Here is a 15,998-nt window from a genome sequence, read left to right as displayed (position 1 = left end):
ACATGAAAATAGTTTTTTATTTCTGATAGAAGATATTCTTTGTCTTTCCCAGAGTCATTTGCCTTGGATCCACAGTTTGAATCCAGGACTAGAAAAAATAAGTGCAATTGTATGGGAGGGTAATGACTGCAAGAAAGCAGATATGTCTGTGCTTGAAATCAGTGGTATGATAATGAACAGAGTGAGTATTTGTTTTACTTTATTCAAATGTTGTATGTAGAAGTGTAAGCACTACCACTATCATGACTAAGGTTAGTTTATGGTTGTTCGGGTTTTTGTTGTTGGTTTGTTTGGGGTTTTTTTTTTTTGTTGTTGGTTTTTTTTGTTGGTTGGTGTGGGTTTTTAAATTTGTTTTGTTGTTCGTGTTACTGTTTGAGTATCTATTATTCACATTGTTCTATATCTTGCATCACTCTGGTTTACTTGTTACTACTAGATTAAAGAGCTACCAGATCTTCTGTGTTGGGACAGTAAAAGGTTGCATTCTTAGGTGCTTACTCACATAGCCAACCTCAGTTTTATTGATAGATGCTGTGAATATTTGAATTTATCTCCTTGATTTAAATGAACAAGTTATTTATTGAGTTAGGAATATACAGATCTGAGTATCTGGTTGCTAAAGTTAGGACTGGAAAAGAAAGCTTTCCTCTTTAGGAAACAAACCTCTAAGAGGATGAGTGGGATGTTCTCACTAGTGCTTCCTCCTTTTTCCTAGTACTCCTCTTCAGGAAACAGTTGGAAATGCATTTGATGTGCTCTTTTTCAATATAGACAACATGGGTATTTTGTGGAGCTCATAAAATCCAAGCATAGCCAAAGAAAACTCTCACTAGTTCTGACAAGTTGATACTCACTCTCTCCGACTTGTTAAAAAGCAACTTATTCACAAACCTAATTCTGATCTCTGCCTGACTCAGAGACTTGACAGGTTTGGATGCAATACACAGCAGAGAGAAACTCAGCAAGCCATAGCCAGCACAACAGAACTCCAGTCCTGTCTGCACAGTAAACACTTTGATTCTGCTAAAAATAATAACATAAAATAAAAATAATAACCTAAAAACCAAACAAAAATAGGAGCAACATACAGGATCTAAGCAGCCCACTCTGATTGGACCACTTGGCTAATTCAGCATTCAGTGAATTTTTAATGCAGGTATATGCACTGGAGTTTAACTGCAGTGTTTTATTGTTGGGTTTTGAAATGATTTGTCTTATTTGGTTCCTGTGTGTTGAGTGCTCTTTGAGGACTTTGTGGTTTTTTAATAGTAAAGTGGGAAGCTGATTGGCTGAAGTTTTCATACAATTTACCAGATTATAAAGTGTTCTTTGTGATAAAATAAAAAACATTAATATTTTGTTTATTGAATTAATGAAAAAATCATTCCAAAATTAAATATATACTTGTTTTCTTTTGGTTTTAGGTGAACAGCTATATACCAGGAATTGGCTATCAGATTTTTGGAAATGTCATATCTTTAATCTTGGGTTTAATGCCCTTTGTCTTTCGACTTTTCCAAGCAAAAGATTTAGAGCAACTGGCTGCACATTCTGCCACTGAGCTTTGCATGACTGCATTTGGATCAGATGGAGATGTTCTGGTTCTCTCAATGGTTATTATAAGTTTCGTGGTCCGGGTGTCCCTAGTGTGGATTTTCTTTTTTCTGCTCTGTGTAGCAGAGAGAACGTATAAACAGGTATGAACAGCAAACTGAGAGACTTTCATCTAAAGCAAACCAAGGTTTAATGTTTGCACTTTTTGACTTTGTGGATATTTTAAACTTGTTTTCTTCAGCAGGCTATGAGTCATAGATCAGTGATGACAAACACTTCAGTGGGCTTGCAGTTTAGGAGATGATTCAGTTCTACTGGACTGAAGTCCCTGAAGCTGAAAGGGTTTTTTTTGTTGGTGGGTTTTTTTTTTATTTTTTCCTGGAGAGAATTTTTGGGGGAGAGCTGGCTCAATGAATTATCCCAACGCTTATTCACGTCCCAGTTGTTTCAGATTTCCACAAGGAAAAGTAGTTTCAGGAAAAGGGCTCTATAAATTTCCGGTGTGTTTTATTCAAAATCTTCAATTTAATTCATAGAATGGTTAGGTTGGAAGGGACTTAAAGATGATCCAGTTCCAATCCCCCTGCCATGGGCACGGGACACCTTCCACTAGGACAGGTTGCTCAAAGCCTCATCCAACCTGGCCTTGAACTCTTCCAGGGGTGGGACATTCAGAACAGTTCTGTCCATCCCTGGCCTGCTTTGTTGTTAGATGAGTTCTGGAGATGGAGATGGTGAGAGCTGCTCTCTGAAGTACTACACCGTTACTTGTTACTTCAATTGAAACTTAAGAGAGCAACCTTACAAGCTGCAGCATATAAATACTTACTGGTCTGCAAGAGAAACATTTTGATACTTTCCATTCTCAAATTATAGTCAAACTAAGTGATGTAATACAAAATAGAATTAACCTACTTCTAATAATGATTTCTATTAAAAGGAACTTCGGTGGTACAGGTGCTTTCTAATGCAAATAATTGGCAGCTTTAGGGTTTTTTTTCCAAATATTTTAAGAGGATAAACAGATATGTTGTCTAAAATTTGAAGAAAGGAACTCAAAGTGTTAGCAAAATTTTTTTAATCATTAGGATGTGGAGACTTTTAAAATGTTTAGTGTATTTCCTCTCTTTAATAATATGCTGCACTTACTTCTGGTTTATATTAGCTTATTTTAATTTATACTGGTGTGTTGTACATTATATTGACATATTTAGTGAAGCCTTTTCTCTTATTTTTTTAGTACCTCTGAAAATCATTTAACAGTTAAGGTAAATTTTAATTCTTGTCTGCAGAGGCTACTTTTTGCCAAACTTTTTGGTCATCTAACATCTGCTAGAAGGGCAAGAAAATCAGAGGTACCTCACTTCCGCTTGAAGAAAGTGCAGAATATAAAAATGTGGCTTTCTCTCAGGTCCTATCTAAAGGTAAAGGAATGTATATTTTTTCTTTAATAAGATTTAAACACATCTAATAAATTTCAAACATCTTAAAATATGGTATGTTTATGTTCTAACATAAAATATCTCCTATGCTGCTGATGGAAGGTTGGTGTTGTAGTCTGAGTATTTCCTCCTGTACGTTTACTATTGGTGCATATGTCTCATATATGTTTCATTTCTGTGAGTCTGAGCCAGCAGTGCCTGCAGGCAGACAGATTTTGAGAAAGTTATTGTGTGGTTTTCACCTTGGATTAAAGCCTGGATGTGTTCAGAGTTGGCGTCTTGTCTTAGTAATGCCAGTTGAAAAGTTGTGTGAGTATCTTGGGTAAAAAGTGACCACTTGTAGTCTAATACTAACAATATCTTACTTTAAGAGTCTCATCAGTTGGTGTCATTAACACAAGGGATTTATAAAGCAAGACAGTTCTTGTGATTTGTGCTGTGTGTATATGGATGCCAGGTGAAGCTAGAAGTTATGCCCAAGTATTACCTGTAAGACATTCTGATCCCTGAAATCTCCTATCACTAGTTCTGACAAGCAGAAAAAGATTTGTGAAAACATTAAGGAATTACAGTGTGGAGGCTGTGGAAAGCAGGATCTATAAACAAACAAGATTTAGTGTGGTGCTGGAGGGGTGAAAGGAGGATAACATCACTTGGATAATAGAATGTAGTTTGGGTGTTTTAAATTTCTGCATGTGGTAGACCTGTTGTGGAATGTCTTCCCTTATTTCCTTGCAACCACACTTGTATATTCCACCTTTTCCTGTGCCACCAGGAACATTTGTATCATAATGTGGCTAACAAAAAAGTGATCAGAAGAAGGTGTGTAGGGAACTGACTCAACTGAGAAATAAGCAGTGAAGAACAGTGTGATTCTAACTAGTCCTGCTAGTTCAAACTAGTGGTGACAGGGTGGGGTTTCACTCACATATGCATATCCTCTATTTTCAGCGTCGAGGTCCTCAGCGCTCAGTGGATGTAATTGTTTCATCTGCCTTCCTACTGACTATCTCAGTTGTGTTTATCTGTTGTGCACAGGTGAGGAAACGTTACTTGTAAAGAAACAACCATGACTTAAATAGTTTTTAAAACTGTTTTGAGTGCCTTTTTCATGGTGATTTTTAGTTTGTTAGAAGACCCCAGTGAAAAAACAGTAATAGCTGTTAGAGCTTTTTGGAATAGAGCTCCATTTTGTATTGTCATTTCACCTACTTTAGAATATTTTTCTGTAATAGCAAAAGAAAATTTTGTTGCAGCAGATTAGAGGGCTGGGCAATCACCAGTTGGATGGAGTCTAAGGAGGGAAAGTGGTGGATTCTACACCTGGGCCAGTGTGGTTCTTGAGGGTGTCCTGAGCAGGACCAGGAGTTGGCTCAATCAATGATCCTTGTGTATCCCTGCCAACTCAGGATATTCTGTGATATCACTGTTGTATTTTAAATCTGTATCCTCCTTTATTTTTCACTGTGGTTTTTGGAACACTTTTTTTTTTTCTTCATTTTGCATCAAAACACACTTCTGCAAATACAGTTGATATTGAACTTAGTTGATGCTTTTTGTGAGAAGCAAGCTTCTTGGCTATATTTGCCTGCCCTCTAGTGGAAAATCTTTCAGTAAGCAAATCTATGTTTAAAGAAGATTTCTGTTGCTTAAGATTTGGCTTTGAGCATCTGTTTCAAAATATGGGGGACCTTCTGAATGGCTTCTGATTGTGTTTTCTTTCCAATTTCTAATTAATTCTATTGTATTTCCCTGCTAGTTGACCATAAGTATTTTATTAAGAATGTAAATTACATAAAATTTAGTATATGTGAAGGTGTATTTTTTTTTTTATGCCATGTAGTGCCTTTGCAAGTTTGAACAGGAGTTTAATATTGTCTTAGTGTATATATTCTTATTTATCTTTTTTCAGACCTCATGTATCTGATACAATGTTGATTTAAAATTATGGGTCAAATCTTCCAGGCCTAAAAGCCTTCCATTATTTATTTCTGGGATGCATTTCTTGAAGTTGTGGAGATATGTAACTATTTCTTGTATCATAATTGTAGTGGTTTAGACCCACTTCTGTGGGTGGTTTCTTACTTCTTCCCCAAATGTGAATCAATGTAAGGCCAGCACATTAATGTAATTATTACTTGAAATGAGATTTTGATTTCTTTTCTCTTTCTTTTTCCAGCTACTTCATATGCATGAGATTTTCCTTGATTGTCACTACAACTGGGAACTCGGAATTTGGTGCATTTCTCTAACGGTTTTTCTCTTAAGATTTGTTACTCTTGGATCTGAAACAAGTAAAAAGTACAGCAATACCTCAATATTACTTACTGAGCAGGTGAAAATTTGTATAGACCTATATTTTTATATCTAAACAACTACTTAATCTGGTAGGTCTCAGGCCTTGTGGATTTATTAAAATAGTTTGGATTAGGGAGTTAATTATGGGGAAGTGAAACAACTTTGCAACCCGTGTTCAGTTTCTGAGATAAATATTTGACTTTATCCCAACTTCTGTTTAAGTAAGTGGCCTTAGAGATGCCATCTCCTTTGATATAATTAAACATCTAACAGAACACAAACATAAAACATAGTTTTTAAATATGAAAAAAACCCTCTGGAATCTCAGTGTTGGATGGGTGAGTAAAAGATTTGAAAACAAACGTAACCCTCTATGAAGTGAGTTCCTGTGTTGAGTCCCATAGCTTAGGAGTGCTAGGTTGCATGGATTACATACAGTCTCTTCTAGACTCCTTGGAAATCTTTTTTTTCAGTCATTTTTACAGCATATTTACAGTGTTTTTGAGGCAGACTCATGGAAGTTTAACATTTTGGCTTTTTCAAGAAAGGTCAAGCCCAAAAAATTGACTAACACTCATATTATCTAAAAAAGTGCATCTGATCCAGTGTCCTGGAAAGTGGCACACTGCAGTTATTAGACTTACTGAGAAGAGAACAAAGCTGAAAACAAACTGGAAAGTACAACAATAACAAAAAAAGACAAATGAGTCTCAACTCCCAGATGCAATTTAAATTTTCCACAGATAAGATGAAATTGAAAATTCTGCTTTTGCTGGCCAAGTTCCAAGCACTTCTTTGTGCTTTATATTCAGCCTATGAATTTCACGATTAGGAGTCATGATGGGAAACTAAGAGGGATTTTTTTGATTTTATGCTGTTTGGTTGTAATTTTTCAGGTCCTTCTTGAAAGTGTTTTTAATTGGTCTTGGAAATATGTTAGCAAAATAGAATGTATGGTGTGACCATAGCTGTCATCTTGCCTGCTTTGAATCTCAAAATAGGTGTGGTAGATGGCTGTGCATACACACTCCTTCTCCTGATGCCAAGTTTGATATTGAAATTAAGGATATCATAATAGCTCTTAAAAGAGATTTGAATCTTCCTAGGGTTTTCAGAGTTGATAATTAGAGCCTTTATTTTTTGTTTCGTCCTGCTTATAAATCTTGCATTGTTGAAATCAATAGTTTTATCTTTAAAGATTGGAATCTCTTTGGCTCTGAAAGCATAATTTTAGTTTAAAATGCAATAGTAATAGTTCAGGAGCTTAATATGTTTTGGAATAGATTAGGCATAGATTTTGATTTTTAATCTGTGTAAGAAATTTACAGTGGTCTTTGTGCAGATCTGATAATCAGTTACTTGTTTTAGATGTCTATGGCCCTTATTTCAATAACCACCATACAATGAGGTCATGAAATATATCATAGCATCATATACTAGGACTTCCTTTCTGTAGTCAGATAAGTGTCATCAGAAGGACTACTTTGCTAAATTGTTCATTTTTTATTTTGAAGGTTGTCATCCTAAAATAAAAAGTTAGTGGCTTTTCAAGGTATTTTTTTCCTTTGATTTGCTTTTGTTATGCAATAGAAAAGAAAAAAACCCCAAAAAACTAGTCTTTGTGTGATCTAGGATATCAAAGACAGGTTGTTTGAGAATGAAAGCTGATGTTTCAAAATTGCTAAAAGGCCAAAAGAGAGCTAATTTGAACTCTTGACTTTCTCAGAAATAATGACCTAAAAAAGTCTGTATCACAGAAGTATTGAAACGTTGATTATACTGTTCTCCTACAGCAATGAAGGGTTTAATAATTTTTCAAATATTTCAAGGCACTGGAAAGATTGATTTTCTGCACTCAAGGTGCTCATGAAGTACTAAATTACACTAGAATCTTTAAAAGAAATTACACTTTAGCAGAGTTATGGTTTAGCATTTCATTCTGTTCAATAACTTTTGAGGATGTTAAGTCTTGTAAGGTCTGCTCACTAGTATGAAAACCTTCTGGGGATGAATTGTCAAACCTCAGGCAACCCTTGAATGAGGAAAAGAAATTATGTAAACCCTACCTATGATGGTGGTTTTTTGTGCCTAATTTATAGATCAGATTAAACTTTAAAATTGGCACTATAATAATGTCAAATGCCATTTGTTATATCATAAAGCATTGTGTTTTCCTGTGGTGCTGAGCCAGTACTTGTTCTTGAATATTAAAAAGGAAACAAAATGTTTGCTTCCTTGCTGAAATGTCATTATAGTTTTGTCATATGGCTGCTGAGTAATCACATTGTTAAAATATTAAATAGCTTCAGATGAATTCCTTTAAATTCTGAGTAGGTGGTGATACTTGTGTTTTTGTTTTTAATCAGATAAACTTGTACTTGAAAATGGAGAAAAAACCTAATAAGAAGGAAGAACTGACTCTAGTGAACAATGTTTTAAAGCTTGCTACTAAGTTATTGAAGGTAAGAATTAAAATGGTATTCCCATATTATAAAAAAGAACTAGAATAGATTGGTTAAAGTCACTTGTCTGACTTCTGCAGGCAGTAGGGTGTGCTTTAGTTTAAATTTGCCCCGTGCCTCTTTTACAGGGATGCTGCTTGTTCATACACTGCAGTCTGTTATGCTATCATTGTGGATTGCAAATTATTAGTGCAGCCTGTAAGTTTTATTCTATAGCTGTATATTAGCAATGTGAGAGAAGGTACTTAAGGGTACCTTGGTCAAGATGATGAATGCTTGAGAAATAAATGATACAATTTTGTCTGTTTTGAGTGTCAATACAGTGGTGATTTAAGACCCTGTGGCCTTACTCTACCACACAATGAATTTTGAGTCCCTTAGCCTGTTGATTCCCATGTGCCAGGGAGCAGTCCTTAAAGTGAAGTTAAAACTCTGTTTAATTTAGCCAGCCAGTAGCTGAGATCAGAGTATTTCTTGTAGTTAGATGATTAATTCCTCCTACCAGCACACCTTGAGCAAGGGGTGTGTTGGTCCCCTCCTCTCTCAAAAGATACACGGCACTTTCCATGTGACAACTGACAGTCAGCAAGGGCTCAAGAGCTGACAAGGCAACTGCTTGAGAGTTGTGCTACAGCAACAGTGACTGGCTAAATCAGTGACTGTGTCCTGGTGTAAGAATAAGGTACTACAAGGCTTTTAGGACCTGGTTGTGGAGCAAATGAAGTATTCTCAGTGCATTGGGTGGTCAAAGGACACTATGGATGCAGAAGGGTTATCAGGATTCAAGGAGAGACTGGACAAGAACAAAGCCCAGCAGTTTCAGGGTATCATTTCATGAGGTGGTGAAGTGTTTGTGTGCTGTGAGAATGTGGGTAGGTTGGATACTGATCAACTCTTGGTTTAAATTGCTTCCATTTTTTCATGCTCTTCTCAGTATTCCAAAAAAATTGTTCATGCCTTTTCCAGTGAGGAACTCTACTTTTGTGGCACAAATTCCAGACCCAGACCATCATTTAGTTACTGTGAGAACGTACCGAAAAGTGAGATTTCCAAGCCACCTACTATGAGCTTTAAATAAATTCTTGGTACTTAGTGATCAGCGCAAATATATGCCTCATGCCTACTAGCTAAATGGGCTCAGGGTTTTTTTCATTTGATTTTGTGTGGTTTTGATTGTTAAACTTTTATAAAGATTAGATTCTGTTGAATATTTGTACTATTTTCTTACTTACAGAATTGGTAAGATGAATCCAAAATCTAAAAACTTTTTCCTTGCAGAATTTGTCTGCTGTCCTTCACAGAATCATGCCTTTTGTATCTTTTGTATTTGCAGCAGTTTTATACGACATTACATCTAAATGAAAAGGTTGTTCATTCTTATTTCACCATTTTGAAAGAAGAATCATAGCTTTGAAATTCTTCATTTTTAAGAAAGGGTTTATAAGGTCTTTTTCAAGGCTCAGGATGTAATGCAGGAGAGGGATGAAGATGAATTTAAAGCTAGAAAATATAAATGACCAAAGCAGTTGGCAGATTTTATATAATCGACTCTTATATTTTAAAACTTCCTTTTCTTTCCTTTATTTGACATATTTCTAGGCCAGAAAAGTTCGGGTGACTATATTCACACACCAATAATTGAAAATAGGTGAAATAGCTTTTTTGCTCAAGTTTTGTTGTGGATTAATTTGGGCTAGTTTTTTGTTCCTTCCGATAGAAAAAAAAAGTAAAATATTGGCAGTCTAGTGATTATTAGGATTTTTTTTCCTTTATCATCCTTTTTTGGCTATATTGGTCAGTTGGTAGTTTCAAAATTAATGGAAAAGGAAGGCAATTGCAATAGGAAGGACATTCTTGTTGATTTTCATAGTTGTGAGGTAGTCTTCTGTCATTATGGAAAATCTTTCTTTTTGTGGTTCTGCTGCCTCTCAGTTCTTTTAACACTGAAGGTGATTTCTGGAAAATTGTAAGGAATTCAGAGATGGTGGCACCTAGCTCTTTATTTTCTTGGCTTCATGAGCAAATTGGTAGATACTGTACACAGGTAGCCTCCAATTTTTGGAAGATTTATTTAGACAACACCAGTCAACAGTCAGTTACTGTGATGGATGTTTTCCTGCACATTGCGCAGAATAATAGAAGAATGTTATACTCCACTGGGACTTGAAGGCTTCTTAAAGTATCTAATATTGCTCATTACATATGTGAACAAAACCCCCTTTGTGTCATTTTTGTTTTTTAATGATGCTGTTGTTTTGCCTTATTAGGAACTGGACAGTCCCTTTAGGTTATATGGGCTTACAATGAATCCACTGCTTTATAACATCACGCAAGTTGTCATCTTGTCAGCTGTTTCTGGTGTCATCAGTGACTTGCTTGGATTTAATTTAAAGGTAAATACTTGAGAAGCATCCTTTTTTCAGCATGTTGTTATAGGTGGAACACATATTGAAGCATAGTCAATTCTTAACCATGCTAACTAGTAGATTTATTGTTTGAAAACTGTTACTAAATTATTAAATTAAATCTACATTAGAAAAATAATGGTGTATTTGTCAGAGAAGCCCTTTAAACTTTTTTTTTTCCATTTTGTGGCTTTGTAATTTTATTTGAAACACTTAATTACAAGAATTCTTAGGCATAAATACAGAGACATTTGTACACATAAATACAAAACTTTCCTTACCCTTTTCTTCATATCCCAGATTTGGTTTCTCTCCTTAATTCTTCACTGTTGATTCTGTTGCTTTTTAAGAGAGGCAGACAGAGCAGGCTGTCCTTGTCTTGCACTGCAGCGAGTATTGCAGTTGAAATGGGATTGCTGTGAGCAGTCCTGCAGTGATGGTTTGTCACTGCTGAAGGACTGTTCCCTTAGATCCTTCTCTCTGGCCCACCCTGAACTGCAAACTTTGGAAACTATTTCAAGATTCAGGTTATGAGGCACAAGCTTGTAGTTGTCACAAAGCCCTTTATTAGCCTTTTAAGTTTGCTTACATCTACTATCTTTTTCTTGTTAGAAGTAAATGAATGACAAATGTATTTTGTGTGTCATTAGCATATGTAGCAAATGCAGTAAAAAAAACCAAACATGGTGGTATTGCAGTTCTGGTAGAAATTATTTGAGAAATAAGTTGATGTACTGCTCTAATTTTTTCAGCTCTGGAAGATCAAATCTTGACAGTATAGAAAGAAGATGAAATAACACAGTGTTAAAGAAAAGCTTATTGATGGACAAAACTGCCTCACAGCAGCCACTGAATCTGTATTTCAGAAGCTACAACCTCTTCAAGGAATTAATTTGGAAAACGGAAGTGTTTACATCTGTCTTGTGCAATCTTTGTATTTATTTCATCTTCTCACTGATTTATGTTTGTTTTAGTTGACATTTATGTTTTATTTTCAAATTACTTGCTTAGTTTTTGAAAGGGTCAGATTTAGGAAAGGTCAAAAACTGTGTGTCTGAGAGTTTGAAATCCTGAAATTCGATTACACTAAATTGCTCTATCTGTTAAAGCTAAGCCAATGCTGAACATTTTTAGTTACCAGTAACACTATATGGAAGTAATTTGATTTTTGATAGTCTGGTAAAATTGTTTAGAATATTTAATTTGCACCAGTCATTTATGAGGACACTGTCAGTAGATGTTTGGTTGCAATAGAAAAGTGAGACATACTCAGAAAATGAAGTACTGACGATACAGTAGGACAGGTAGCAAAAATGTTTTCTATTACTATTAGAAACAGGTGGGAATTTCTAATACTTTGAGTAATTCCAGGATCTAAACTCATATAGGCTGCAGTTTAAATATCCTGGGATATTAAAAAGGTATTATATAAGAAGTCAACAAGTGTTCTTTGATAACACACTTATTAGAGCAATAATTGTAAATGGTTACCATGCTGTATGATATTTTGATAAAAACTAAATATTGTATTTATTTGAAATACTGAGCTGTTCTGTGCAGCTCTGACTGTGCATGTGCACTTTTTATTGTTACTTTTAATGAGAAACTTTATACATATAAATGTATATTAATTGGGATATATTATGGTGAACTATGGAGCAGTATGTATTATATGTTGAAGTTGAATATTTAAACAAGCAAATTATTTACTGGTGAAAGGAATGCTTTGAATGACTGAGCAAAAGATAGATAGATGCTCTCCTCTTGTACACTATAGTATATGCCATTCATACCACATTGAAGTTTAAGAACAATTAAACACAAAGAACAAGTTGCTCTGGTGAGCAGCAGAGCTACAAAGCCTGGTGCTTGGGAGGTTTGTGTTTTAAAATAACTCCCATTCCTCCCCAGCAGGTGTCATTCCCATGTGCTTTCTGCTGGGGTTTCCAACACCTCTCCCTCTGCCTCCCACAAGGACCTGTCATATTGACTCGTGGTTCTTCCGTGTGACAAAAATGTGTCCATCCCTGTGGAATTAAGTAACTTCTAACAAACTTTCCTTCTACACATTATTTTGGGAGTATTAATACCACCAGGCACAAGTATTCTTACATTTTATGTTTCTAAAATACTGGCTTCATACTGAAAAACAACAAGTAATTGTTGACAAGAGTCTGGATATTGCCCTATGTTTGCTAATCTTCAGAATCTTGAAAGATTGGAAGTATTGAATCTTAAACTTATGTGGTATAAAAATATTTTTATATATAAAGCAACACAAACAAGCATTTTGTATTTTATTTGCCTCTGTACTAATGTTTAATAATGACCAAAGTGCATTCTGGATTTTGGAAGAATGTATTACTGGAGCTTTAAGAACATACTATATTTAGTTTCTCATGTGAAAACTTCAGCTGCCTCTGATCTGTTTCTCCTTTCTCTGTTGTTTGACTTTGGGATTGTTTTTAAAAATTAAGTACATTTTATACACAGTTTTTTCCAAATTATGGTACAGACCTACACAGAACTTAATTTTGCACAAAATATATTAAAAAAAAAAAAAGAACAGCAGGAGTTCTATGGGTGATAGAGGATAAGGCTGTTGCTTTTTGCAGCCTGTCATTATTACAAAACCATTCTTTACTCTAGAGTGGAATTATTTTTAGAAATGTGAAATAGTGACTATATGGCTTTCATTACTTTAAAAAATAAAAGGTGAGAGAAAACACTGCAGTTTGGGTTGAAGGTGAAATTAGTTTAACCATATATACCTCAGCAACTAGCACTGTGTGGTTTGTTGCACTAACAAATGGCGGCTTGGGGAAAGTAAAACATTTGTGAAATGAAATTGAAAATAATAAAAACATTTATTTGCTACCCTTAGGTATATTCATTATGTTAAAAATAAGAGAGGTTTATTCTCCATCCCTCAATGTGGGAAGTCCAGTATAAGAATAGAGGCAAGTAGAAATATGGCAGGTCTTGCGTGTTAACTGTTATTTTTTGCCACGTGTTTTGTAACTGAAAGTGTTATCAGGCTTGGAATAAAGCTTTCTATGGTTGATGGAAAAAAAGAAAAAAAAATGCAGTGAGCTATATCTTTTAGTAACATCCAGCATATTTCTGTGTCTGCCTGTTTTGATTTAAATCCATATATTCTATTTAAATTAAAGCACATTTGGGAAAGAAACCTGCACATGGAATATCATGTAGAACAACCCAAGCTGAAGTATAGGGGAAATGCAGAAAGATAATTTAATGATTTGATTAGTTCTCCATGTTATCTTCTAGGAATAGGACATTTAAAACCCTTTGGGTAGCTACCAAATGTAGTAACTTCCAAAAACTTCTCTGGATTGCAAGCTTATTTCATTCCAGGTAATGCTTAAGGATATGACTGGTTCAGATTTCAAAGGTCCATCTTTGGCATCCAGCAGAAAACGGTAGAGAAAATGATCTTTTTACAGGTGGTGGTAATGGGCTGCTGCTGTTGTCTTTACTGGATGCTTCAAACTCCAAGGCATCCAATTGTCTGTTGTGGGGAAAGGAGGAAAAAGGTTGTTGGTGGATCTGCCCACTGCTGCCTCCTTGGGTAGACTTCTGTTATGAGTTTGGCAGTAGTGAATTTCCTTCAGTGTAAGAGCAATGTGAAAGAAGACTTTGAAGGAGAGTTTGTGATTCTTTGTTCTCAGTCCATAAAGCAATCATATTTTTATTGCATGACTTCACAGAATATATCTACTGGTACAGGAGTTGGGGAAGCAAATCTTTTAGTAATAAATAGCAGCTGACAAAAGTCATCTTTTCCAATGGGGAAAGCAGTCATCTTCATCTTGAGAAGGTACCCATGTTGTTTGTTTTGTTAAAAAAAACCCCACAACAGTCTTCACACAGTTCACCACTTTACTGTGGCTTTCCTCATGGCTACTGGTTTTGTACCTTGTCAGTCTTAGGAAAAGTAGTGAGTCTCGGTTGAGTTGTTGGAATCCTGCTTTGCTGACACTTCCTTTTCCTAAAAATCACCATCATCTTGTCATTGGATGGACAGAGCCTGCATATGTCCTTTGAAGTCCCTGTTCAGACAGAAGGTGATCTTGGTAATTCTGCTGGGCCTTGGGGAGTGTCTGACCAAAAACAGCAGGAGATACCTGCATTGCCAGTGTTCCTGACTGGGCTGATAGATGTGTTTGTGGTAATACCTGTCAGCTCTGCTCATTTTATCTGCTTCTTTTGCCTATTGCCTTCCTGACTGAGCAAATTGACCCCGCTGGTGACAGCAGCCCAACAGCTGTCTTGTGAAGGGGGAAATGTCCATGGCCAGTTTGCAGGAGGGATAATTTGGGAAAGAAAGGGAGTGTGATACCTCTGATACCTGGAACTGATGACCCCCTTCTGGTGACAATTCTACTGTCAGAGTTGGATATCTGCATTATGAAATATAACCCCAGAGCCCAGCATTGCCTGGGACTTGGTGGAGATAAGGTTTCCTCCTTACTATCTCAAGCAGCCAGTCACTGTTGGAGTCTGGTACGTCATGTACATTCTCTAGAAACATGGGCAGCCTTGAGAAGGGCCTTCATGTGAAACCTTTTCAATAGGAAAGGGACCCCAAGATCTTCCCCACAGTGTGCTGCTACTTCCCATGAATAGGACTGGGACAGGACAGGACTTGTAATGGAGAGTTTAGGATTTAGCAGAAATCAGAGGGGGCTGCAGCTGCAAGTCTTGTCTCTTGTTACTTGGCTGAAGGCTTTGTCAACCTTTAGCTGTAGATCACTGCAGCTTGCCCAAATCATCCTGGGGGAGGCTAAAGAGAATCCCCATGTCTTGCGTCTCAAAGCTGATCAGCTTCTGCCACCAGGTGTCTGTCCTCTTTGGTCATTTTGATCCTCAAATGCTACATCCTCTGCAGTTTAATATGCATGGACAACTACATTATTCTGGAGGATGCTGTGGAGTATTGCTCAGGTACTCACTTTGATACAGGGGAGGTTCATCTGAAGGAGAATTTGCCAGCCTGCTGTGCCAGGAGTTGATCTGCTTCTCTAGCCCAGGAGCAGTGCCTTGCAGTGGGCTCTGCTTGGGGCTGGCGTTGGAGCACACGGCTGCTGTGGCAGCAGCCAGGACTCTTGGGCAGCTGGGCAGCGCTTCAGCTGGTGTTATGTCACATTTAAGGCAGGTTGGGCTTGCTGGCAAAGAGGCCTCAGCAGATCTTGTTTTAGTGCTGTCATGCCAAAGACACACCAGAGTTTTAACCATAAGCAGGTATGTAAGACCTTGGATTTTAATTGGATGTTAATGTAGACATTCAGGTCACATTCTAAGTCCCATCTTGGTTTCATCAGGGAAAGTTTGCAGTGTGACTCTGGGAATAAATGGGAAAGGGGAAAGAAACCCGTCTGGTTGATGCCATCTGGATTGTCTGTCAGGCTGCCGTTGTAGAGCTTCCCCCAGGTACCTTTGGTGCATGTAAGTCCTTATGGAATGTCTTAATTATGGAAGTGTAAAATATCTGTAGAGCATTACTTCAGATTAGTTTAGATTAAGTGCTTGAGAGTCGATATATACCTCAAGATGTTACAACTAACTCTCCAAAAGTGTTACAAAATAAGATAAAATATTTTTTAAAGGTTTGTATTTTTACTTATTTCTTCCCTATTTCTTCCCACTCTAATAATTTTACACTTGAGTGGACATTTTGGCATCCTTAAACAAACTTTCAGAAATCTGAAGTTGCTGCAGATTTGGTTTTGTGATAAGTCAGTTCTCTGGGCTGTGAGCAATGCCACATCTCCTGCTGTCAGTAACAGAATTCTTTGGAGAGAGAAATCAAGAGA

The 15,998-nt window shown here is 36.5% G+C and overlaps 1 protein-coding gene across 7 annotated transcripts in view; it reads left to right on the top strand.

Moving 5' to 3' along the window:
- The window catches only part of LOC131592022 (protein PHTF2), a 61,493-nt gene extending 48,454 nt beyond the window's left edge, over window positions 1-13,039 (top strand). For all 7 annotated transcript variants that reach the window (XM_058863255.1, XM_058863252.1, XM_058863251.1 and 4 more), the window contains 8 exons: window positions 53-181; window positions 1,425-1,697; window positions 2,847-2,978; window positions 3,948-4,034; window positions 5,176-5,331; window positions 7,661-7,756; window positions 10,024-10,149; window positions 10,914-13,039. In XM_058863255.1, coding sequence (XP_058719238.1) covers window positions 53-181; window positions 1,425-1,697; window positions 2,847-2,978; window positions 3,948-4,034; window positions 5,176-5,331; window positions 7,661-7,756; window positions 10,024-10,149; window positions 10,914-10,934 — 1,020 coding nt within the window. In that variant the 3' untranslated portion in view covers window positions 10,935-13,039. The remainder of the gene's footprint in view (window positions 1-52; window positions 182-1,424; window positions 1,698-2,846; window positions 2,979-3,947; window positions 4,035-5,175; window positions 5,332-7,660; window positions 7,757-10,023; window positions 10,150-10,913) is intronic.
- Window positions 13,040-15,998: the final 2,959 nt, after the last annotated feature.

The sequence above is a fragment of the Poecile atricapillus genome, chromosome W (assembly GCF_030490865.1).
Source record: "Poecile atricapillus isolate bPoeAtr1 chromosome W, bPoeAtr1.hap1, whole genome shotgun sequence".
NCBI lineage: Eukaryota > Metazoa > Chordata > Aves > Passeriformes > Paridae > Poecile > Poecile atricapillus.
The sequence above is the reverse complement of the archived record's forward strand: the minus strand, read 5'-3'. Positions and strand labels throughout refer to the sequence as shown.